Source organism: Mixophyes fleayi, chromosome 12 (genome assembly GCF_038048845.1).
Source record: "Mixophyes fleayi isolate aMixFle1 chromosome 12, aMixFle1.hap1, whole genome shotgun sequence".
In the NCBI taxonomy this organism is placed as follows: Eukaryota; Metazoa; Chordata; class Amphibia; order Anura; family Limnodynastidae; genus Mixophyes; species Mixophyes fleayi.
In genome coordinates, this window is record NC_134413.1 from 20,130,285 (window position 1) to 20,157,371 (window position 27,087).

General features: G+C 41.5%; 1 protein-coding gene across 1 annotated transcript in view; it reads right to left on the reverse strand.

Moving 5' to 3' along the window:
* Nucleotides 1-27,087, reverse strand: part of BRF1 (BRF1 general transcription factor IIIB subunit) — a 214,006-nt gene that overhangs the window by 167,696 nt on the left and 19,223 nt on the right. Inside the window, exon 3 of the mRNA XM_075193059.1 lies at nucleotides 19,102-19,275. Within this exon, the coding sequence (XP_075049160.1) occupies nucleotides 19,102-19,275 (174 nt within the window). The remainder of the gene's footprint in view (nucleotides 1-19,101; nucleotides 19,276-27,087) is intronic.

The following is a 27,087-nucleotide window of genomic DNA, read 5'->3' on the forward strand; positions in this document are numbered from 1 at the left end:
CATTAATATTCTATTATTTTGTAAGCTTTGGTGCTTTGATGTGCATATGTACAAGACCTAAGTGGGGTCTTTTCCTTTATATGAACTAAGCTGCCCACTAGGGGGGCACTAGGGTCAGACTTTCACTTTTTTTCTATAGCACGAGCCAAACCAACTGAGTAAATAGGGGGGAAGAAAGTAATAACAGCCTGCTGAGTGAGGTGACAAAGGGAGATAAAATGTTGAAAAACAATTAACTATTTCTGTGAACCGATTACAGTTCACAACATATTAAAACACACACACGAACAAGACAAAAACACTTTTTTTTTTTTACAGAGCACCCCATATTTGCTATAATTTTAATATTCTGCTTGGCAAATAAATATTCATTGAAAATGTTGGTTAGCAATGCCATGCAAGCATTTTACCCCCTTTGCTTACAATAATTAATGTGTACTTAAACACTTACTAAAAGTTTGCAGGTGTATTCCCACTCAAGTCATTTGTTCTAACAAAGTAAAGCCAGGAACACTGTCCACTACGATACATATAACAGGTGAATGTCAGCTCATAGGGCTAGTGGAGACAGGATAGGAATCTTACAAAACTTGGACTACTGGTTTATTATAAAAAAGGTCATTTTATCAAACTAATTGCTTCTATTGATCCATTAGGAGTGTAGGCAAGTCTATAAATAAAACATACTTGCCAACTCTCCCGGAATGTCCGGGAGACTCACGCATTTTGCAAGAGTCTCACGAACTCCCAGGAGAGTGTGGCAATCTCCCGATACTGCCCACTTCCTAGTGAAGTGGGTAGAATTAGGTCCCAAACACAGCGATTCCCGGTGAATCGCGGCGTTTGGCCCCGCTCCCCGCTGTCAAATGACGCGTTTGTGTCGTTACATCACAGGGGCAGGTCCAAAACGACGCACATTTTGGAGCCCCCCCCCACCATCACGCCCACCTCCCCCGGCAGGGTCCCGGAAACCAACTTTCTAAAGTTGGTAAGTATTTTAGCCTGTTTTGGATAAATGATCAGCACTTCGTGTATAATAGGAGTTGTTCACCTTACAATGAGTAAACTATTGGGCTTATACATTCCCACTTATCTTTCTGACTCACTGCTGTGCTTCTCAGCTACGTCTTTATATCATGGGGAAGAGTTGTTCGTGTTGCCCTGAAATACAACACAACCACTGGATACAACTGTACCCTATATGGAGAGCATACATCACCAATGAATATAAACAACGTGTCTGATTATATAAACAAACAGCTGGAAAATATATATAAAGCAATGTATTTTGTAGAAGTTGCAGAATGACCAAAATAAATTAGTTATTCAGAGGTGGGAAACTCTTTTTAGAATGTGCTGTTCTTTTGTTATTTGTGTAATATGAAGAAATAAAGCTTACACGTACACTGATGATCGCTATAAAGCAAACATCTACACCTGGATCCCCCAACCCTGCAAACCAGCTATACAGCACACATCAAGGCTCTGTGTCAACAGGAAAGCCAGGAAAGGGTGGGGAGCCGTGTAACGTACAAAACACTGTGTTCATGTTCTCCGGAGTACGCACTGCTGTACAAGAGCGGATATAAATGTGACCCTAAGCAAAATGTTTAGAACTACACATGAACAAGATCAACAGCACATTATTGTGTATCTTCAACGAACAATAGATCTAGTGACTGGCTCTGGTTATGAGCAGTTACACCTGCTGAGAGATTACTTTTATTAATACCTTCATGTGTTCTGCTTGGAAGGCAAAGCCAGAAGAGCATTAACTGGGGGTTCAGGCCGATGTCTGCACAGAAGCCGCTCTGTTACACCAGTGAAACGAGCTGACGAGCAGTTTGAGTAGCTACATTCTGTGTTTCATCAATGAACACTTATTGCGGGAGAATTCATGGCCAGGTTATCTAGAATCTCACTCGCTGCCATTTCCTCCCTAATTAAAGGCCACAAGTTTGTTTTATCAGCTTTTCATACCCACAGTACATTGGGACCCATTCTTTCATTACTTGGCTAGCATCAGAGAAAATTCTTGTAAGGAAACAGATTAAGGTAGTTGAAAGGGGCATAAAGCAACAATACTCAGTGTTCCGTTTAAAAAAACAAATAAAAAAAAAACACTATGAAAGGTTATTTACAAAACTGCAAATAATGCAGGACACCGCACACTTCCTTTTGCACAAATACACTCATATGTCCTGCAGGCCTGAACAACACAAAAAAAGCAGCAATTCACACAAATTGTACTGGAGGGAACTATGCCCATTGGTGGGTATGATTATGCAAAGGTTACTCCACAATCATAGACAGAATGCCAGCCTGATGCCACCACAAACACGCACAGAGCGCCAGCCTGATGCCGCCACAGAACCGCACAGAGCGCCAGCCTGATGCCGCCACAGAACCGCACAGAGCGCCAGCCTGATGCCGCCACAGAACCGCACAGAGCGCCAGCCTGATGCCGCCACAGAACCGCACAGAGCGCCAGCCTGATGCCGCCACAGAACCGCACAGAGCGCCAGCCTGATGCCGCCACAGAACACGCACAGAGCGCCAGCCTGATGCCGCCACAGAACCGCACAGAGCGCCAGCCTGATGCCGCCACAGAACCGCACAGAGCGCCAGCCTGATGCCGCCACAGAACCGCACAGAGCGCCAGCCTGATGCCGCCACAGAACACGCACAGAGCGCCAGCCTGATGCCGCCACAGAACCGCACAGAGCGCCAGCCTGATGCCACCACAGAACCGCACAGAGCGCCAGCCTGATGCCGTCACAGAACCGCACAGAGAGCGCCAGCCTGATGCCGCCACAGAACCGCACAGAGCGCCAGGCCGATATTAATAGCCACCATGCAGGCCTTATGCCACCACAGACAAAACAACAGTGCGACTCCCCTCCCACACACCACAGCATGCCAACCTGACTCCTCTACCACACACTATGCCACCAAATACCAGCTACATTACACCGGAATATGCCCTACCCATCCACAAACACACATAGAATGTCAACACCTATCCTTCAGGCATCAGCAGATATCCACCAATCACAGGCACAGTAGCATAAGACTTTCTGCTATTACAAAAGCCGCACTCCTCTATTACTTGGAGAATCTATGACGTCCGGACCAGGATTTCCTCATATCAGTGTTACTCTGACTGATATAGAGCAGGTAATAACACTGCACCTGCAAATTATAAATGTCAGGACCACGGTTAGTGTCTCCCGACCGATGCATGGAAGCAGGCTTTGTTGCAGCAGGCGATGGGGGGGCATGATCTGGCTGAAAGGTCATGATGGCATCCGGCCATTGGTATTTGTCCAGCACTGGTCCAACTAATGCATAACACTGTGTGCGCCCATTTTCTGGAACTGCCCTAGTAGAATACAACCTCTTCCAAGTCCATCTGGAAATGCACCTGGTGGAATAATCACTTTACAGTCCTGTCTAATGTCACTTTAGGACCATCGCGTTCACTAACTTTTCCTTATTGCTCCTAAAGTACTGAAGGTTTAGCCTTGTTAAGTATAAAATAAATCAGGACAATGAGGGGACAATAGAACTATATTTTGTTACTTGTCACAATTGTGTGTTTGAATGTTATCACGTTGGTCAGAATACGTGTAGAAATGTTCTTTTATGAAAGGCTCCGATCTGAATGCTCTGTGTTTAATGTACGCGCTGTCACTAGTCCTCACATGCAGAATAGGGAAATCTGCAACGCTTCATTCTTGTCTATCATGCAGCCGTGTCAGTCTCAGACACATGCGTCTAACTCCCTTCAATCAGCCAGAGATGAGAGGCCGGGGAGCTGCAGAAGTCCATATTTACATCTATACTACAGTTCTATAAAATTGGCAGCTATATAAATTGCAATTTGTAAAAGGGAAAATATATATATATATATATATATATATATATATATATATATATATATATATATATATATATGTAAAGTATGCTGTCAAATTGACATGAAAGTAATTTTAGTTTATGACAGGACCCCCAGCGCCCAAATATTTGCCTCTGACATTCACAGCCCATCTAACCCTTTCAGTGCCATAGACAATAATGGCTGCCCCGCTATTAGGGTGCCATTGCTACAAATACCACTTCACTCTGTTGGCCCCATCTATTGTCTTCTAATAAGTGCCAGGAATATTGACGCTCATGAAGTGTATCATATATAGCTGCCAGCACTGTGCACTTTAACCCTGTTAGTGCCTGCAAACCTGCAAAGCTGACGGTCTGATCTCCCGTTACAGACCAGGGATCATTAAAGGTCAGATGTGAGGGTCAGCACTACACTATGCACAGGTCGTGACCTCAATGTGGGCCTCACGTACTGGAGCTTAGCGTAACCATCGTTTTGCTGAGCAGTGCGAGGTTACACAGTCTCTTTTATACGTGGAACCTGTTTGCTTTGAGTGTATTAACTGTGAATTCTTCACATGCAGTGTTCCTAAATAAGGGATGCAATAATATATGTCGTCAACTGTTAATAAGAATTCAGCTTAAAGATAGAAGACAAACTGACGGATTGTCAGAAAACCATGTTTACTACTATGCATAATGCTGTTATTCAGGAATATCTTCTCAAAGAACACAGCAGAGGCTGAACCAATATTCGAGAGAATGCAGCATTCAGTCAATTCATGAGCAGCCAACGAGGCACAGTTCAGTGATGTTACCAGCTCCTTGGGAATTAATAGCTTCGATATTTGTTCTTGACTCAAAACGACTGCCACCACCGAGTCTAGCTGAGAGGTACCGATCACAATTGATGCCCCTCACAGTCAGCTCTCACCAGCCTGAGATTGTTAGTGGATGGGCTCATGCAACAGACACCCGTATGTCCAGTAAGACTATGGCTGCCCCTTACAATTTCCCTGTCGGGAGAAGCAGCCCAGTTAAACAGCTGAAAATAGAAGGCCGTACACATATTAATACATTTTATAGTTGGCATTTGCCCCAATTTTCAGGGTCAGTCTGTGGTTGTACCTGAAAACTTCTTATTTTTAACAACACTGAGCTGAATAATAAAATTAGTTTTTTTTTAATGTTTGATATATACCTTCTTATTTTCCAGACATTCCGGCTTAATGTTTATTTAAGCACAAAACATATAATGTTACAATCAGACACCATAAACTTGCTACAATAGGGATTATAGTGCTCTAATGTCCGCCAAACACTCTCAAAGTGCTTAGATGGAGCGTACATTTTTTTAAAATGTGATCCCTAGTAAAAAACGGTTTAAACAAATAAAACTTTTTCTGAAGCCTAAATTGCAGAGATTTTGCTCAGGAGTAACAGTGAGCTGCACAGTGTCCCTGTGTACTGCTAATAATTCAAGCAATAGGGCAGCTTTCAATTAGATTCATAATAGCAAACATGCAGCAAGGGAATTCTCTCAGCAGCTTTACAGCAGCAATTCCATGACAAAAATCACTGACAGGCTATAAGAACATACATAATATATATATATATATATACATACATACATACACACACATATACATATATATATATATATATATATATATACACACACATACACCTTTTCTCCTTGGTTTGTATCATCAGACTGCTATTAATGATCGATGGTTCTTCAGATTTTTAATGTTTAGTATTTTGTGACTGCCATGGCAACCACAGTCAAATGGCCCATGATGCAGGGAGCCTTTGTAAGGCTTCTCTGAGCCCTGTTTTCACTGGGGTATCCTCCCCTTACTTCTCCCTTCCCTGCCTTTTGCCATCACATGACATGCTGAAAGCTGTAAGCCTGTGTCTGACTGTTTCTGTGTTCAACGTTCAGTATTGTGTGACTACCATGGCAACCACAGTCACAGAGCACATGATGTGGAGCAGGCCTGGCCAACCTGTGGCTCTCCAGGTATTGTGAAACTACAAGCCCCAGCATGCTTTGCAAGTAGAAAGCCAGTCTACAGCTGGCAGGGCATGCTGGGACTTGTAGTTTCACAACACCTGGAGATCCACAGGTTGACCAGTCCTGATGTGGAGACTTTGGAACGCTCCAGTGAGCTCTGTTTTCACTAGGCTATCCTCCTCTTACTTCTCCCTTCTCCGCCATTTGCCATCACATGACATGACATGCTGAGAGCTGTGAACTTGAGGCTACCATTATTGTTTGCCATCCAGAGAGGTATAGAAAAGGAGCTAATGATCTGTATGAGGATAACAAAAGAAAAATGGCTTTCAGATGCAAGATTAAAATGTACTGAACTTTGCTATTTAAAGAAAATAACCTATGTAAGATCGCTGCTCTTAAGAGGACTCTTATTAGCAAAATTCTAAAGAGGAACGAATGATTGATTTGCAGAAACGTGTTTCACATTAGCTCTATAGTAACAGTAGTAACCTATCTACTGCTCAGAGTTCCTAGATTGAGACTACTCGGGTATGTAGCTGCATACAGATGTTTCACCATCAAATAGAGTTAATTTCAGAACGTTATTTGATTTACATATTGTATGTCACTTGGCACAAATATAACACCCTTTTTTTTTTCTTGACTTTCCTCCAAGTTATAAATATTCATTCAATCCTTTTCATATTTCAGGCTCACCATATGACAGCACCTATATAAAAGCACATACAGAGAATGGACGAGCCACGTCCCCCCACCCACACAAAGACTGGCGTAGACGGGAGGTATGGAGCGGTGGAGGGCAGCTCAACATCTGCCATCTTCATAGACACCGCTCCATTACAGCTTCAGAAGCTACTAATTAAAATGTTAATTGTTGCTCAGACATTTAAGAGAAAAAGAAAAAGCAGCCACAGCAAGGTAGAAAGAAACATGAGGAGCAATTAGTGAAAGGGGGGAAAGACAGGAATAATGTCACAGGCTGAATGTGACCGGACACAAAACTTAGCCGGGGTGTAAAGTGAACTTGTCACCTATACAAAGCTGAGTCAAGCAGCATGCCTGAGGTGAACAGCTCAGGTCTTAGGGACGTCACTTGCTCCCATTAAATTAATAAATTAAATTAATAGGCTCAATATGGCCCCCTCATAGGCAAACCGAGGAGGGGGGGGGCTTCTAGTGCCTGGAAACCCCCCTCCAAGCCTGGGGCACTGTATAAGTGAGGTGTCTGGACCCTGCCCCCGCTTCACACTGCTCTGCTCGAAAAGAGAGCTGCATGCACCTAACAGTAGTGCACACAGCTTTGTCCATGTATATTATTGGGATAGGATAGGAAGGGTTGGAGAGCAGCCAAGCACTGTCTAAAATTATAGCCACGCCCCCATGCATGCTGGTCACACCCACTGGCGGCGTGGTGTGGAAACCCCCCTCTACAAATCCTGCGTTTGCCCCTGCTCCTCCATATCTAGGATGATGGGCCCAGCACTGAGTCTCCATGTTAATGTGAAAACATCACGTTGCACCATAAGTATTTAAAGTGTACACATAAAATAGCTATTAAAATAAAAAAAATAAAAAAAAGATACACGACAGAGCACACTGCCTGTAATATAAAATGTATAAGGCATCCCCTGGTCTACATTTATCTTACATATGTCTAGCTGTGATACTTATATAAAAACTTAAAAAGGATATAAAGCAACTTGCTTGTTGGCTTATGCTGCCCACTCACCCCCCAATATCCTCAGCGATATATTGGCAAGATAATGCAGAATATGCACTCCCAGAATTAGCACAATATCCAAACATTCTGAATGACTGGGAAGGTCAGTAACTGTGTAGGCAGAAACCACCATCAGTCAATGTGTAGTATTCCAACTGCACCAGAGAGGTATAGAGTACCAATGTCAGCTGGCTGCATGGCTCATGTGCCAAAGAGCTAGATCTTACCAATAGTAATACTCATCTCTGGTGCCAAGTTGTGGGATAAGCCCATTTGTTGCCAGCACTAGTCTTTTAACAAGGACATTTAGTAGGAAGCAGCAGCAGTTGGAATGCAGCTTGAGAAGTTGGTGGAGAACTAGCATAGCGTACAGGTCTATTGATTTCTATGCAGAGCCAAGCACGAGCCAGATATCATCATCACCATTTATTTATATAGCGCCACTAATTCCGCAGCGCTGTACAGAGAACTCACTCACATCAGTCCCTGCCCCATTGGGGCTTACAGTCTAAATTCCCAAACACACACACACACACACACACAGACTAGGGTCAATTTGATAGCAGCCAATTAACCTACTAGTATGTTTTTGGAGTGTGGGAGGGAACCGGAGCACCCGAAGGAAACCCACGCAAACACAGTAAGAACATACAAGCTCCTCACAGATAAGGCCATGGTCGGGAATTGAATTCATGACCCCAGTACTGTAAGGCAGTTGTCGGAGATAACCTCACAGGTCTTCCCTCAGTATTTTCCAACATGCCAGATATCGATCCGTTTTAGATTTATACCAGACATTGTTATTGGTCTTTAGGTTACACATGCTGCACTCATGACAATTACCTGGTATCGGCTGTGTGTGACCACCATGAGAACGTCTAGACTCCTCTGCGTGGTGTTACGTTATTCTAAGATACTGTAATGCCATCTGCCACAGATAATGCTGTGTGCCAAATCAGTCCTAATAATCCCCAGCTAATTCTGACCTCTCCCTTCTAAGTAACCCAGAATGTTTACAAACATTTTCAGTACCTAAAAGTGGAAAATGCTTTGTCTTTAATAAAATGTAGTTTTCCCATCAACAGTGCACACAGAAATATCCTCCACTTGCTCTAAACAAAAAATAAAATAAAAATAGATCTGATATAAAAACACATTTTACACCATTAACAAGTATACCTGTAAATGAACAGATACAAGTTAAAACATCTATTTTGAATATTCACGTTCCAAAGCTAATTATTAATTTCAAAAGTATCTGCAACATATGAAATAAGTAAAGATGCACGATCATTCCAAAGATCTATACGTGGAGTTTAAACCAGGAAGGAGGAAAAGTAAGGAAGAAAATTATTCATATATATGTTTTTTTAGCTTGATAATGTCACCCAGTGCACATCTTGTTCTTTGTAGACACTACAGAAACAAACAATTGTGACAAGATGTGAAAGAGTTGCTCGTTTGTAAGCCCTAATTAGGGATTTAAAGGAGCAACTACCAACACTGTGGGTTTATACACAACATGGAGAGGAGTGTTGCTCACGGAGCAGGAACTAGCTCAGCCGCCAATCCCAGCTAAGGTAGCTTGATAACTGTTAGGCTGGGCACACACTACAGAATCTTTCTCCCGATGCAGTATCCTTTAACGATTTTACCAATGCCTGAAAGTCCCGATCAGCAGCCGATTCATTTGTACACACAACACACTTTATATGTTCTACCTTCAGATCTGTGATCTTCATCTGTCAGAACCATCTGCTGAAAAGATCATGACTCTCCACACTCCAGAGATCTATGGACACTGCCGATCCTGAGTGTATACATAATGCAGAATTGGAACGACATTGTTCCATCGTTGAGCAAAATTTTTCCGGTTTAAAAATCAAATGAAACTATATGAGTTGCTTTGAAATGATAATCGTTCATCGTTGGAGAGCACACACTGATGCGATACCGGGCCAAACGGTGGTTTATCGTGTGATTTGTCCGATAATCGGCTGAAAAACCTGTAGTGTGTGCCCAGCCCAAGAGTGGCATCATTGGAGCAGAACATGCCCTCTGCCACCAAGGGGAACGCTTGCTTCAATATAGGCCACACAGGTTCTGGTCATAGACGACTATTAGGAAGACAGATACGGTAATATGCCAACAGTTTGCTGTATTTCTAGAGCTCCAGGTAGGCATACTGCGGATAGGCGAGAGTGGTTGGCTCGGTTTGGTGCAGCATCAAGCACAGTGCAGAGGTCACACCGCACTCCTCTACCGCCAAAGAAATAACCTGACATAGATAACCACTCATCTCTGTAGAGACCTCTATGCCACACAGCCTCTGCTGCCCACAGTACCATTGTCTTGCAGTCTCTTCTGAGACACATATATCGCTGCTGTCTATATAGCCAGCATGGGTAGAGCAGAACAGAGTTCACTAGTTCTTTATGGGAGATGTATTTTATTGTGAACACAGCTTAAGAAACAGATTGTGCGGATGATATATGATGATACAGAGTAAAGCTGGGTACACACTACAGGGTTTTCGTACAATAATGGGCTCAACCAGACGACATACGACCGCTCTTTCAAAAGTCGGGTCAGTGTGTGCAGTGACACGATGGTCGAAAGTCTGCCCAAATGGATGATTGTCGCCTCATTTGGTTAGTCGTACTGTTAAATATTTTCCTTTCAATCTTGTTTCTGTTGTGTAGTGTGTATAAGTTTCCGACTGATCCGCGACAGTGAGTGCGAAATTACAGTCATTGCTCACGACAACATGGCTGTAAAAAGTCGATAACGGGACGGCCGTTCTTCACTTTATCATCTAAAACGAGGCTAGTGTGTATGCAGTCCATGGACCGAGCGTTCGGACCATCGATCGGGTGTAAAATCGATCGGCATAAAAAGTTGGTGGAAAATTCTGTAGCGAGTACTCAGCTTAAGATGTTCATTTATCACCTTACTTAAGATGTCCCATTGTCAGATATTGCTTGACAGGACAAATCTGCTGTGCACAGATCAAAAAGCAAAAAATAAATAGTTTCTGGATCAGAACAGAATAAATTAAATATAATATAGTATTAAAATTAAAATAAATTAAATATTCCTTTCTTAATGTGTCTAGCAGCATAGAACAATGTTATTTTTGGCTAGCGGCATTTAAAGTTCCCAACCACACACGCACACCAAGAAATTCAGCATTAGAAGGAAAGAAATAAAGAAAAAGACAGATTGCGAGGAAATAGATGTTCAGATGAGAAAGGACAAGAGGTGAATGAAGAACCGCAAGGAAGTGAGCAGAGATGTTTTGTCTGAGCCTGGCAGAATTTGCACAAGTCAACAACACCTGGGTTGATGGGCCGACAGATAACACAGACAATGCTGTCTAAACTGTCCATTAAGGTTTGAAACTTACGCACAATAGCTACTTAATATACTTTAGATAACACAGGGATTGCTTTAGTGTCTTCCTTTACTTGGTCAACATGACCTTAAAATAAGGTGAAAGCATTAGAATACATTTAAGTCCCCACTTTTGTTTTTGTAAAACAGGGAACAGGTCATTGAAACAAAGAAATACCAGGTTGGTTTAGATGACTGTTTAATAAAAAGCAAAACATAAAACAAACAAACAAAACCCAGCAGCATCCTCTCCTGATGCACAAGGAGCTCCACTTTCATTTTATACTTCTACCGTATCTGCTTAACTACTTAATGACCGGAGGGGTTGCTGCCCCTCCAGAACCGGAAAAAAAAAAAAAAAACATTCCTTTTTTGGGATGTGTCAGTTTAAACGCAAAATATTTTATTTCTATCCAAACATTTTATTTATTTATTTTGCTTGGAAAATGTAAACAAGTATCTCTATTGAGAGGGAGGTTTGTTTTAATTCAGAGAGCTCATTTCAAAGTTGCGCAACAACATTTTAAAAGGATGTGTCCACTTGTATATAACTTGCTGTATCTAAGTTAGCTATGGCCTAAATAGAAGTTTATTCCAAAGCAGCACCTACTTGGCTATTGTAGTGATTGAGTTACAGCTACCAATGTGCCCCGGTATAGTGTGAGTCTTAGAAAGGCAGGATTCAGACATTACTGAGACTTACAAGGAAATCAGTGGAAGCCATACTCTGCAAAGTAGCCATTATAGCGGCTGGGCAGGAGATGTAGATAACTAAATAGCCAGGTAAATAATTCTTCTGATATAAAATTATATTTGGGGCATAACTATTTTTAGTTATAACACAAAAAGTTGGATGTTTGAACGGTTTCATATATCGTTGGACGCCACGATCTTCATGCATCATTGGGACAGGCGCCATAAGATCATAGCTGTTGTGCGACGCTGCTTATTCCACTATCTCTCAGTGTTACGTTTCCTGCTGTCTATATTCTGATCAGCCGATTGGCTAATTGCCTGGCATGGGCAACCGCAGGATTTGTAGGGAGGGGTTCCACACCACGGCGCCAGTGGACGTGACCAGCATGCATGGGGGCGTGGCTATAATATTAGACAGTGCTTGGCTGCTCTCCAACTCTTCCTATCCCCATAATATACAAGGGCAAAGCTGGGTGCTCCCTTTTCAAGCAGAGCTGTGTGAAGCGGGAGCAGGGTCCAGCCACCTCAATTATACAGTTCTCCAGGCTTGGAGGGGAGTTTCCAGGCACTAGGAAACCCCCCCCCCCCCCCCCCCCCCCTTGGTTTGCCTATGCCTGGGTACATAACGGATGAGAAATGGATGAAAACTAAATACAATAAAGGTGCATTAAAGCAAAAGCATCTTAACCATTTGGATCCCTTAAGCTGGACGCATGAATTTGTTTCATATAGCAAGTGTGACACCACAATCTCCCTGCATCTGTATACAGGAATCTCACATCCCTACTTTGTGCTGTTGAGGGTCCCTGCTCCTTTCACTATGTAACTATCAGACCGTGGCCTCCATTCCTTCCTTTAATCATGACACTGTTGCATGCAGCAATGTCTTACTAACATAATCACACAAATGGATAGGTCACTGCCTCTCTCAGCACAGAATACTCGTTTCATGAGAGCGTGACTGTGAGCATTCTGATGATGTGATCTACAAGAGAATGAACACAACAAGTGCTCTAACCTTACTCCAATGCACCTTGAAATCACTACTAATTAAAAATGACTCGTCAAGGTCTACAACAAGCACTATAAAACATTCATAAATAAGGAGACATGTTGCTGTATATAAAGCTGACATGAGATCGTCCTCTGTTTTCTGAATGGATTAATATCATGTTTCCTCCTGATGCTCTATTGCAGCTGGCTCCGTGGTGGATTTCAACATGTATAATCTTCTGCATTATTAAGCCATTTTATTTAATTATGCATTATGTTGAGCAGAAAGCAGTGTTTAGATGTCTGGCCAGCTTCATACATGCTGATGCGTATCATTCTTCTAATAAATGTTTCACATGTACGGCATTGTTATCTGAAACGTCCAGCTGCTCAGATCAAATATGCACTTGTCCTCTTCAAGGACTTCAGGCTGAAGCTTGGACACTCCTATATACCCAGGGAGGATCTGGACCAGTGCCGGCAACCTTGAATAAGAGGGTGGGAGTGTTCCAAATATCAGCTGCGAGTCCTGAACCTTCCTGCCAAGTTTACTGTAGTTGCCCACGAGCCAGTTCTTTAGTTTATAAAGTGTTATTTCTCAGTGCAAAAATAAGACCTACAATAAAAACGCTGCTTGACTCAAGGGAAATTAAATTTTATTTTCTTAAATTACAGTGGATCCATTGATTTAATGCCTAAGAGAGGTGGTAAAAAAAAAAAAAAGTGTGTGTCATGCAGATTTGAAATACATAACTTCAGTTCTATAACCTACGGTGGAGACGAAGAGCAATGTACAGTGCATGCCATTCTTCCATATTGTTCTAGAGAAAATCAGCACAAAGATCTTGTCCTTCCTTTTCTGGTGTCTCCAGCGATCTTGCCCAAGGCACAATGCAAATTAGGTATTCCGCTGTTTTCTGGGGAAAACAGGGTCATACAAGGTAGACAATATAAACGACGAGTCCCCTCTTCAGACAGTTGCAGAATACACATTTCCTCCACTTGAGAATTCCAAAAGAAAGTTACAAAACCCCAAACAAGTCATTTCCCTACACCAAAATGCACAAAGGACTTCCTCAACAAAGGCTTATTGTATCAAATATATACCTCAGAAATAATGCATTTCCTCTTGCAAAGTTAAAACAAAAAAAAAAAAATTCTCCCCTGGTCTCAGAAATAAAGATACACACAATATAAACAATAAGTAAATTTGCAATTATGTAAATAAGCGCCCTGCGCTATTTCCTATAAATAAATTTATACCATCAGTTATTTACAAGTGATCCAGTCACACAATCGGTTTCCAGTTAGTATTTATTTAGTACATTCTACAAAATGTTAACTAGAATCTGATTGGTTGCTATAGACAACTGTCGAAGTCAAATAAATTGGATGAAGTGAGCCATATTGATTAATATTGTTTTACCATGCGATTGCGATCAGTACGCCATGTGTTATGATGCTATCGCACGATAAATAACGCACACATACATTTACACGAACACATACACTTGTAATTAGTTCATGTTAAAAATAGTTCCAACACATAGTTATTTATAACCAAATGTAGCAGAGTTTATGGTTAAATATTATAATGCTATATATGCTTTAGTGAGATCTAAGGTTTAGTATACAGGAAACATATCATGTCTAGTATCCTTCTAATCCCCTATTTATCCTCAGACGTCCGGTTCAATCGCCTAAAGGATCACACCTTGCAAATGCAAGATATGGATTATAGGGAATAAATGATCCGAATGGTATTGTGTATGTAATGTAAATAGACCAGTTTGAACCAGCTTTCGGCGGGAAGATTAGTATGCATCTTTTGGAGAGCTGACCTCCACCCTTGGAGGGCAACGTTTTGAACTGACCAATGACCTACATTATACTGGACTGTCCTGAAGCCTGAACCTATGGAAACATGCCAAATCATCTGTATTGTTTTCATTGTATCACTAACTGTATATAACCAGGGGCTCTGGGGCTAGCAGACAGTCTTTGGACCATAGACATCAGGATTGAATGTAGCGCGCACCCATATGGCTAATGGACTCCAGACAATTGCCTACATGGAATATTCTCCTCAACAAATAAAAAAAAAGGAGCGTACCCATTATGAAAAAGACAGAGGTGAACGTGGACCCAACGCATTTTGTACCATTCCATGTATTTCTTTCACTCAATTCTCAAATGCTTGATAAAAAGCAACGTTGTGATGGACTTTTTACGCATCAAGCAAGACACTATACAGGTTTAGTATTTTTAATAGGATTATTCTTTCAATAGTGCTAATGTCTATCAGATTGCATCTGTGCCTGACTAGGTCGAACAAGTGGTTGGTCTAATTGGACACCTAGCAACATCAGCAATGGCTCATTCATTTGTGGCGCTGAGGTCCACTATAAACCTCTGTATTAAAAACACATTGGACAGCAATTCAAAAGACTGGATCACATAGGAACCAATCAGCTTGATCGGGTAACAACAGGACACACATATCAATCAAGGTCATCCACAGACAGGAATTCTGGTGACCTCAATCAGACTGTGATCAGGATTGATATTCATTATAGACCCACATATGGTCCAAAGTAGCCAAATTGCCAGACACTACCGCTCACAGCCAGTTTTGACAAGTCACATTCCCTTCACTTGTCTTTTCTCCAGCAATGAAAGATCACCCGACTTCTACATTACATGAGCTGCCGGAGAGGAACTGTTCAATTTCTCTCAGGACACAGAAAGCCAAATATGTTCTCCAGGGCATAAAATAAATATAACATAATAAACAAAACAGAAAAAAAAAGAGCCAACACCGATCTTGAACGCTCCCTCTTCCTCCTATGTTTAGATTTTTTTTATATTATTACTATTATTTCTCTGGAGTCTAGGGAAATATCTTCAGCTGTGGGAAAGTCACAGACCTCTCAATCTAATTTCAATTGCAAAGCTGGTCTCTGCACAATTGCAACGAAATGGCTTTTATTTACCCTCCGACAGAAGAAATGGGAAATGTAAAGCAAGGAGACTTTCCTAAAAGTGTTGTACGAATCCCATTTGCAATTCTCCAAACAGTCTTTATAGAAAATAAAAATAAAACACATTCGCTACCTGAAACAGTGGGGAGAGCCGGGACAATAAGGAGCCGGGACAATAAGGAGGCTGCAATGAGCTATGCAGGTAATTATCAATTTAATCAAGTGATATTGATTCAGCAAGGCACAATTCCTTCTTCCTGCAATGTCGATTATACCACTACGTAACCTTACTTTCCAACAAAGGAAGAAAATCTTTCTGCAAAATTTATAAGCAGGGATGGGCAAAAAAATGACATAAAAATAAGCTACCAGTTAGCTGAATCTAGGAGGCCGCAGGGTTATTTAAGGAACTAGGAACCACGGTGGCATAGTGGTTAGCACTTCTGCCTTACAGCACTGGGGTCATGAGTTTGATTCCCGACCATGGCCTTATCTGTGAGGAGTTTGTATGTTCTCCCAGTGTTTGCGTGTGTATGTCAGGGAATTTAGACTGTAAGCCCTAATGGGGAAGGGACTGATGTGAGTGAGTTCTCTGTACAGCGCTGCGGAACCAGTGGCGCTATATAAATAACTGATGATAATTATGCCTATATATAAACTTAAAAAAAAAAGGAGAGAGAAAAGATGGGTAGAAGCTAGGTACAAGTAGCCATTTTTAGGGGCTCTGGCTTCCTGGCATTTGTCAAACCCTGATGTAAAATAGATTATATAAGCTGGATTTAAAAGAAGAAAAAAAAATGGCTCGACTGTGACGGTCATTAGTATTGTTGTTAAAATGCCCAGTTATCATAAAATATTTGGCATGACGAATTGCAATTGGGATAAATGAAGAAGGCTTTTATACCATGACCAGATTTAAGAATCAGGTACGGCACCTACTGTCTGGAATGCTTGAAAATTAATTTTCTGGGTAATGTTTTGGTTTTTTTCTCTTCAAGAAACATCAGATTCCAAGCATTCCAAATTGTGTGCGGGGGCGCCATGTATATAGTATTAATGGTAAATATGGCCAGTGCTCTGATATATTTATATGACCATCAAGTGACTTTTAGGCCAAGGCCGGTGTTCCCAAAATGGGCTTCAGTGCCCTTGATATAGTACGGTACTCGCAGGATACTTTTACTTTCTCTATGATGTAAATTCTACTGTAAATACAACAGAGTTGCACACAGAACATCTGGATGATCAGCACATATAGGAGGCTTCATGGAGAGCACCAGACTCTAAGACAGTGATGTCTAACCTGTGACACTCCAGGTTTTGTGAAACTACAAGCCCCAGCATGCTTTGCCAGCTATAAGCTAGTTATCTACTGGCAAAGCATGCTGGGGCTTGTAGTTTCACAACACCTGGAGTGTCACAGGTTAGCTATCACTGCTCTAAGATGTGCCGTGAAGTGCCTCTGGAACAGTCATGAAGACACTCCGTGGCGATGTAACATCACAGATCTTTCCTCGCACTGCATAGAGGCGTGCAGGAAAATCTGTGTTCGGGTACCTGATAATGAGCACAGCCGTATATTGTGGTGATCACCCAGTCATCTCTCCGAATTTATTTCCCCCTTAAGGCTGCATTCTCCTGAAATATCGGTTCACCGACTACACAGCATGTAAGTGACAGATAAACTTTATACACCTTCAAACCCACAGCCGTAGTCACAATACAGGACAAAGGACAGCCAGCCGCCCCTCTGGCACAGATGTAATGACAGACGTCCTATCTCATACAACAATCTAGAGGTAGACGCACTTTACACAAGCTGGTGGCATCAGCAATGCCTGGAAGCTGGAAACAGGTAGAGCTGCAGTGAGATTTATGCAAAGTAATTGCACAGAGATATGTAAATGGTTTGTTGCTTAGGACTCCTCTAATGCAATTCATCAAGACAGGCTGAATGAGACTGGGCACCCAGAGAGAAGACAGGGCAAAAATTGTGATTGCTTAATAACAAACACATTAGCACACAATAAAAGGTATAACAAAGTGATTATAAAGGTCATGTCAATGACCTTGGCATACAAGTAAGCAGGCTTTACTTCACTACTGTATTGCCAAAATAGCTTTTTCATGGTGCATTTCTTGTTTCCTTGCTAGAACAAACCGCATACAGCAGATCACATGACTAATTATAAACAGAGGTGTACTAGAAGATGTAGAACGTAAGAATTAATTCCCACCTGTATCACTGAACATTCAAAAGAAAACAGAATCAAACAGAATCAAACCGAACCCTTTCAATAAACAAGGGAGACAGGCTGTATCCTCATACCTGTTGGCTCATACAAACTTTCTGTATGTTCAATAGGAACCAGTGACATCACTGACGAACACGGCTGCAGCCATTTTGCGATCGGAACCACGTTTCGTGAAAAAAAATCAGGCTAGAGACCATTATTATGTATTATTGTTAGGGGCACAAACCCCATCAATATCCTATGGGACTATGAATCCTATTAATACATCTACAGAGAGCATTTTTTAGTGCACTGCTTTTCCACATATATCGTCAAGAGTTTCACTTAAATATATGGAGGAGGAAAAGATCTTAAATTGTAAAAACAGAAAGCGAAAGCATACACATACATGGCAGAATCTGCAGAATTAGTTGGTATAAACTAATACCTTCAATAGAAAATCATAAAGGTCCTAGGATGAGCTCTACAAGGGGTCTATGTTGTAGTTGATTAGTGAGCCAGGAAGCATTTGAACAGTGAGCCAAGAGTTTCAGTTCTACTAGAGATCGCTGAAGCATTCGAACATTCCGTCAACATTTGGTGGAGTTCTACAAGCCTCAGTGACATATTGCAAGCGCTACAAGGACGTAAGCTGCAATATAGACATTGACCGGACGCAGATTACCTGCCAATCGGTCAGTACAAGACAGGCGCTATGAAACCTTTACACCAAGAAACTACTGTGTGTCAACCACATCTTGGGTTTTCCCAGGTCAATGCTTTACCGACGGCTCATACCAGTATCTGTTTATAAGAGAGCTGGAAACTGTCGGCACAGCTAAATTAAAATAGCTGCCTCCTACGTCTCTTTAACAACAAGAGTCTCAAGAGAATATTTTTTTCCAGCTCAAAGAAAGACAAAACTGTAGCACTTAATTTAAAAATACCATGCGGTAAGAATCAACAGGTGTTATTACAGGTAGGATTAAATGGTGTTTACTCTGACAGCTGAAGGGCTGATGAAGCATTTGTAGATTGTGAAGGGGGAAAACGCTACTAGACAGAAATATATATTTTTAGCACACTCAAGGAAATGCAAAAAAAAAAAAAAAAAAAAAAGAAATGAAGCTGAAAAAAAAAAAAAAAACAATGTCTAGCTAGTTATCTACTTTTAGATAAGGATACGGGGTGTTCCTTCTGTCCTACAGACCAGGTAAAGACAGGCGGCTATAACGTGGCTCATCTTCCTACCACGGGTTAGGTGCTTGCTGACGGCCATTTTGAAGAAGTTGAAGGCCGTGTCCAAGCAGTGCTTGTTGAGCTGCAACTGCACTCCCAAATTATGGATCTGACGCTTTCCTGAAAGATAAAGAGTCAAAGGAGGAATCAGTCTGTATGTTCTCAATCAATAAGCCACACCTACTTACAGGGTATCGCCCATTTACATATAGTGGTACAGAATAGCGTTTGAAACTAAATAAAAAAACACAACAGAGAGTTGTAGAGCAACTTAAAGATCACCAACTACTTTTACCACTTCTAGATAATAAGGCTGGGTACACACTACAGGGTTTTCAGCTGATTATCGGGCCAATCACACGATAAATGACCGTTCAGCCTGATCTCGCATTAGTGTGTACGCTCCAACTATGAACGATTATCGTTACAAAACATATTGTATTGTTTCATTTGATTACCGGAGTAAAAATGTCATTCAACGATGGAACAATGTCGTTCCAATTCTGCAGTGTGTCTGCACTCAGGACCAGCAGTGTTCATAGATCTCTACGGAATGTGCAGAGACAGGATCTTTTCAGCCGTTGGTTATGACAGATGATTAACTGAAGGTAAATCTTGTAAAACGCGGTTAGCGTGTAGACAGGGATCGATATCCTGATTTGGACATTTTGTTTCTTTAATCGTTGGTCAAACCGTTAACGATATTGCATCGGGAGAAATTTTCTGTAGTGTGTACCCATCCTAACATTTCAGAGGGGGAAATAGTTTATAATATACAAATTGGATATCTATAAAAATATAAACAACAAATCAACGCATTAAAAACAGCCATTTCTTTCTTTCCCGGAAGCCATCATTTTCCCCTCTTCCTTAAACTCACATCACTTCCTTTCACTTTTTGATCACATTTGGGTCAAATAACTATTTCATTCACATATTATATCAAGTATTTTAAATGTTTCATTTTATTATAAAAAGCCATCTGTGCCTTCATCTGCAGCCCCTGCTCCTTCCTGCTTTGTTGTCAGATTGTTAGTTATAGCTGGTTTAAAATACCTGCTGATATGCGATTTCAAATAGATGTCTTTCTTTAATTAAACGTATTGTTTTAAACTTATTACTGAGATTAAGGGTTATGTGCGCCCCCTAGAGGGATGCAACACCCAAAGTGTCTCAAGTTGCCCATCACTGGTGTAAATTATAAGAATACTAGAAGTCACCTAGGACTTCCATATTCATTAAGGTATGCTATTTTTAATGAAGGGTATACATAATTCCTAATAATTCAAAATCCTATTTGGGACATAGACATACACCCCCTAAAAGGGGGTGCGAGTCACATTAGGGTGAGATAGTGCCCTCAAATCTGGACTGTCCCACCGAAATCAGACAGCTGGAGGTTGGAGGTATAGGTATATTTAAATGGGATTCTAATCCTGTATTTTTCTCATATAACTAAACAAATATATGGCTATAAGACCCTCCCTAGTTGATATGACGCTGGTAAACCTGCTTTCAGAGCTCACTACTTAAGATAGTTGCCTTTGTTTCCCTTCTCTTCCACATAAACCCTTTATCTCCTGTCCAAACTCTTCCGTCAATCTTCTTATGGCGGTATGATAATCCTCTCCTAATACAATATCTTTAGGGATCGGCCTAGTGGGATATTTAGAAAGTATTGAAGATCTGACAGAGAACAGGGAAAGATGTATAGTCTGCATGGAGAGATAACATAAGATGATGTCTAGTATATACAGCCTCCTATACTAGGCACAATTTTGCAAACAAAATGTTTGCGGTTACAGTCTCTACCTTTCGAGGAGGACTTTCAGATTAGTTCAGCAACCTAAATAGAGGAGGATAACCTGTCAGAAAAGCCAAACCCCTTAAGAGGTCGTCTGAGAGGGGTTACTAACCGTACAGTCACATTGTCTGGAAACAATTTAAACTTTGACTGAAGTCCTCAGGGCAAGACTTCCTGACAATGTGTTGATCAGATCCAGTCTAGGTTCTTGTTATGTCTGAGTTCTCTCCGCAGATCATGTAACAGGCGTCCTATTACTATACATCTTTACTGTAAACTAACCTAGGACAAAACTATCCTGGATTGTTAATCATTACATCAGTACTGAATATAATGGCGTAACGGCAATAAGAGCCATGAAGTTATTGGTCTAATGGATGGGCTAAATTCACTGAGCTACTATTTCAATTCTGCTCTTGCCCCTCGCCTTACTTTAAGCAGTGAAGCAAGCGAATTTCCTTAGTTCACAACAAGCCTTAGGAGTGTGGGATGCTGGTTTCCAAAAGCCCGTGTGTCCGTGCACCCAAAGATAGAGTAGTTGGCCTTCGCCTGCAGCTGGTCAAGTAGATTAAAAAAGGGACTACAAGCACCACTGAGCTAGAGGGCTTCTGCTGCGCACCAAAGCTGCAAAGGCAACAAAGCAATCAACCTCAGGTTTAAGAGGAGGGCGCCTCTACAGCCGGATTGGTGAGGAATTTCACTCCTGCCGTTGCCAAGGAAAGTGGGGAGACAGCAAGCAAAAACAGCTCTTGGTCTCCAGGGTCCACTCTACATCTGTCTACCGGTCAGGTGCTACCGTAGGCTAGATCGGAGAAGAGCCTACCGTAGGCTAGATCGGAGAAGAGCCTACCGTAGGCTAGATCGGAGAAGAGCCTACCGTAGGCTAGATCGGAGAAGAGTCTACCAGTCAGGTTCTACCGGAGGCTAAATCGGTGAAAAGCCAACCTCTCCAGCCAACTGTCAAGGCCCTGAGTCACATTGGTAATCAGATAAAGGGAGGTAAAGCATGATGAGATACCACTAGTGACATCTAGTGAGCAAACCAAGCACCACCGTAGAGTAGCCCTAATTTTACTCCCTCTTCATCCCCTGGGTTCTCCATTCCCTCTGCAGCAGGGTCACATCAGCATTACACCATCCTCACACAATCCTTTGTTCTGATGTTCCAAAACCACCTATGGACCTCAGACTATACACTTGGTTTGAAGGAAATTATGTAAACTTTTTAGGTGTGGAATTCCAGAAGTAAACTGGAACACTAGCCAATTACAAACAAGCTCCTACAACTATTACATGTCCTATCTGTATAGCAAGCGGGATAAAGCCCCCGCATAGAAAATTGTGAAGGTACGTTCCAGAGCACAGCCGTACGTTAAGACTCTCATGAGTCCCGATAGCCTATAGATTTTAGAATGTATGGACATCTATAGAATTGTAAGTTGGGCGTGTCCTAGCTCAACGATAAATCTTGCTGCAACAATACAGCTGCCGCATAATTGTGTGCTACATGCAAAGCTGTATCAATTTCCTTTTGTAGGAGATCTACAAATTTAGGGTGTATTCACACAGATGCATTGGATTCCTACCCATGGACACACATATAATACCTATGACAATATGAATAGGCTGTTGATGACTAACAAAAAAATTACCCAGATTTAATTAATTTTAAAATTACACTGGCCAAAGAAAAACTAAAAAAAATTTGCATGTGAGCAAACGGTCAATGGGATGCAAAAGCGAAAACCAATGTTTGCAACTACATTATATTATTCTAAAAATAATCCTGTACAAATTCCACAACATTAAGAGCGTGCAACAGATTAATTTGTTTAGAGTTTAAAACAGGTTCTGCTGCGCTACCAAACACCTAGAGTGACAAACCATGGAAAAATATTTATATTTAGAAAGACACAAAAAGCTTTGGGCAGTACTAATATTTTGGCAGCAGAGTATTCACTCCCTGATTTAAGGTAACTAAGCAGAGAAACGTGTTGCCACTAGCTTCCTTGTTTTATAAAACAACCCTGAATCCAAGCAATAGAGGCCTAATATCCAGAGATCTTCATGTAAGCAGAATGGGCTCCACAGGGAGCTAAAAAGTTATTTTAAACAATCACGTAAGTGGCATGAGGTTTTCAAAGCGTCAGACAAAAGGTGTTTCTGGAAAATGTTTGGTGCATTTTATACAGAGGTGTTCCTAATAACATGTAGGAAGCCTGATAATAAAAGTGACTCTCACACGCCAATAACCCCTGTATTGCTGTGATGTGCAGAATGGAGACAGTGTGGGAGAGACAAAGCCCTACCCAGTAGCAACTAAAACCTGATAAGTGTGTCAGCTTTTGCTGGGCAGAGCATAGGCAAACAGAGGGGGGGAGGGGGGGGTTCCTAGTGCCTGGAAACCTCCCTCCAAGTCTGGCGCACTGTATACTTTAGGTGGCTGGACCCTGCTCCCGCTTCACACAGCTCTGCTTGAAAAGGGAGAGCTGTGTGCACCTAACAGTAGTCCACGCAGCATTGCCCATGTATATTATAGGGATAGGAAGAGTTGGAGAGCAGCCAAGCACGGTCTAAAATTATAGCCACACCCCCCTGCATGCTGATCACGCCCACTGGCTGCGTGGTGTGGAAACCTCCCTCTACAAATCCTGCGTTTGCCCCAGCAGAGCTTTGTCTCTCCAGTGTACCTCACTCCGGTAAGTTCCCTTCGTATCTGTTCTTTACTGTTCCAGAGCACAGAGAGTACTGTACAATTAGCCGACTAGACAAGCCCCTCTTTATTAATTTAAATAATCTATTTTTGACTAACAGGTCATTTTTCTTAATATATTCAAGTGTGTCCATCACCTCAGTGATGTCACTAATTCCTCATGAATTGATAGGCAGGATTCTCATGAAAACTGGATGAGCCCACAAATTTGCTACCTCCGTGGTGAAGTGGCGTTGAGTATACATTAAAGGATAACTGCATCCAGAACTGAAAATATAGTTTTGGGCAAAGTTCCACGAGTTACCCACTAACACAGGATATTACTTATCTAGGATCCAACAGGTCCCCCCCAAAGTCTGTGTTGGGCCGACAGTGATCTCCTCTCTCCTGCTAGCACCATGTTGTCCATAGACAACACTGACTCAGCTGGAGCAAGCAAAGCATTGCTGGAATACATATGAAGGACCTGCAGCATCGGGGTAGAATCCCGCACCGCAGTGATGGTTTATCACTTATTGTACACTCTCCGCAAAACGCTAATGTTTCACCTCTGCTGGAATCAGACTTTCAGACCAGGGCAGTTCAAACACAGTCTTTGTGCAGTTCTAAATCTACCACAGAAGGTTTAATAAATATCTATTTTACCAGGAAAGAAACTCGAAAGGTTAATCTGCAACACGTGCATTCAGCTTTAATAGGGAATAAAGCTACAATAATCTAAGATTAGGAGTGAAAGTTATTTGTAAGAGCCTACCAAAGTAACCACTAGGCACAGAGAAAAAGGGAATCTAATTTTAAAAGCATCTATTTTTAAGCCACAACAACTGGATGTGACTCAACATTACTCATGTGAGATTTCTGGGCACAGCAAATACAGAGAAATCCAGCAGAGGACAAAGGAAATTCCTGGTCTCAAGTTATGTGCTCAGATTCCATCATTCCATCTGCACACATAGGATGCTAAAACCATCAATGCAAAACCTATTTGTTAATTCCAGCTTGCTTTAGACCGATTTGCAATCTGATTATTTAAAACAAGAGGATACACTGGATGCGGCAAAAATCTGGAGGCTGACATTAGGGGAGTTGTAAATTTTACTCCAGATTAATACGGCAATCTGGAGAAAAACTTGCGCCTATTATATAAAAAAAAAACAATAATCATGCCCTAATGAGAAGCACTAGGACACCTTATGATTTTAGTTAGTCAAAAACACTTTTTACTTGTATTTAAAATGGCACAGACACAATGGGGACAATTTATTGACATGGCGAAAACGTGACATTTGCCTTCAATGATGGATGAAAGCTGATTGATTGATGTCTCTAAGTTACTGGCCATGTTTGTGTTAACTGATGTCTGTACAGTCTAACATAACATAGCTTACACATAAGTATGCCGGTGAATAGATTTATTTAGAAATTGTAAAGACTCACTTGGACACCAGTGTTAAAAAACGAAAATAAGAGAGAGACGGGGATAAGGTTCAAAATAGGAACGGTTGGGAGGAATATATGTCAACCATCCCCAAATTAGCATCTACACAAATATCTCCCAAGTTCTGTGTCAGAAGCATTCACCCCCATGTCAGTCTGTACTGTACCCTCCTCAACACGCAGACTAGCATACTACATACAGAGAAACTGCTACATGTACACAAAGGAGCACACATAATTTACCCTCAACATTTACATGTGCACAGAGACAAAAGTACAATAACAAATACCTTTTTTTATTTTTTTTTTCATACAGAACTGCATTTGACATCTTCTTGCATAATTGTGGCAGAGGTCTCACATTACATACTTTGTGCTGCTGGGGGGCTCTGCTCATAACCACTATATAATGCTCAGTCTGTGGCCTCCTGCTGCCTCCATTCCCCTCCTCACATCATGTCACTGCCCCTGTAACATGCAGCTCTTTCCTCGATCATATAATCACAGAAGTGTGTATGTCACTGCATCCCACAAGATCATCACACAGACTGCAATACTGTGAGCTGCTGTGATCAGTTCAGTGATCTGACTGGTTAATTAACTGGCTACATAATGGATGAGGAGGACGTGATGAAGACTGAATACAGGTGCACGGACCTTAGTCAAACGCAATTAACCAATGATCGGAAGGTCTCTGCCCCATAATGATCAAACCATCTCTGCATTGTAATTCTGTGTTGGCTTTGTTATGAAACAAAGTGAATTTAATGTTTGATTATTTTTTTCAGGATATTGAAATAAATCTCCCTACTTTAAGGACACAAGATAAAAAAAAAAAAAAAACTGGCGCCACCTACTTTTTCCCATAGGTCACACAACTGGCGCCACCTACTTCTTCCCATAGGTCACACAACTGGCGCCACCTACTTCTTCCCATAGGTCACACAACTAGCGCCACCTACTTCTTCCCATAGGTCACACAACTGGCACAACGAAAAAAACACACCTATTTCTCCCAGGAATATCATATGTATATATTTGTATATAATAGGGATACAATGGGTTAAAAGTTAGGAACAGGGCAATTTTATTAAAACAAAATATATATTTTTCTATTGTATAGTCCCTCTCCTGCAGCTAAAATCGCTATGAGAACAGAAAGGGTGTTTGGAGGGAGGGTAATGCTAGCCAAAGTTTATTCCTGTAAACACACTTATATTATAATTGTTTAAATTTGTTATCACAACAATCACATGACCGGGAACCGTGTCATTTGGTCCCTAGTCGTTGCTCCATAGACTTCAGACTGTCAAGAGACAGCTGGTCACGGAGCTCTGAACGCCCACCCTGTAGTAAGGGTCCCAGGTCACTGCTGCCACATATATAAAAGGCAACAGGGATTAAAGCTCAGTTGTGCTTGACATATATCGTACTGTATGATTAAGATAAAAACACATATATACACCAACCAATGGTGACAAGGACAGACTTACTTCTACAGTGACTCTAAAGCTGGTCACACAGAACAACAGGACCGCGCCAAACTTCCAGATCAGAATGAACAGACACGATTGTTAGACAGTTAGGCTAGGTACACACTGGAGGTTTTTCAGCCTATTATTGGGTCGACCAATAATAAACGACCGCTCGGCCACATATAGCGCTAGTGTTTCTAATCACACGATGAACAACAGTCGTTCCAAAGTGATGATTGTCGTTTCATTTCATTGGTCGTACTATTTAATAATCTCGTTGCATTCACCTTCCGATCATGTAACGTGTATGCACTCAAGATAACGCTCTCCATAGAGTTTACAGAGACACGGGGGTATATACACTAAGCTGCGGGTTTGAAAAGTGGAGATGTTGCCTATAGCAACCAATCAGATTCTAGTGATCATTACTTTAGTACATTCTACAAAATGACAGTTAGAATCTGATTGGTTGCTATAGGCAACATCTCCACTTTTTCAAACCC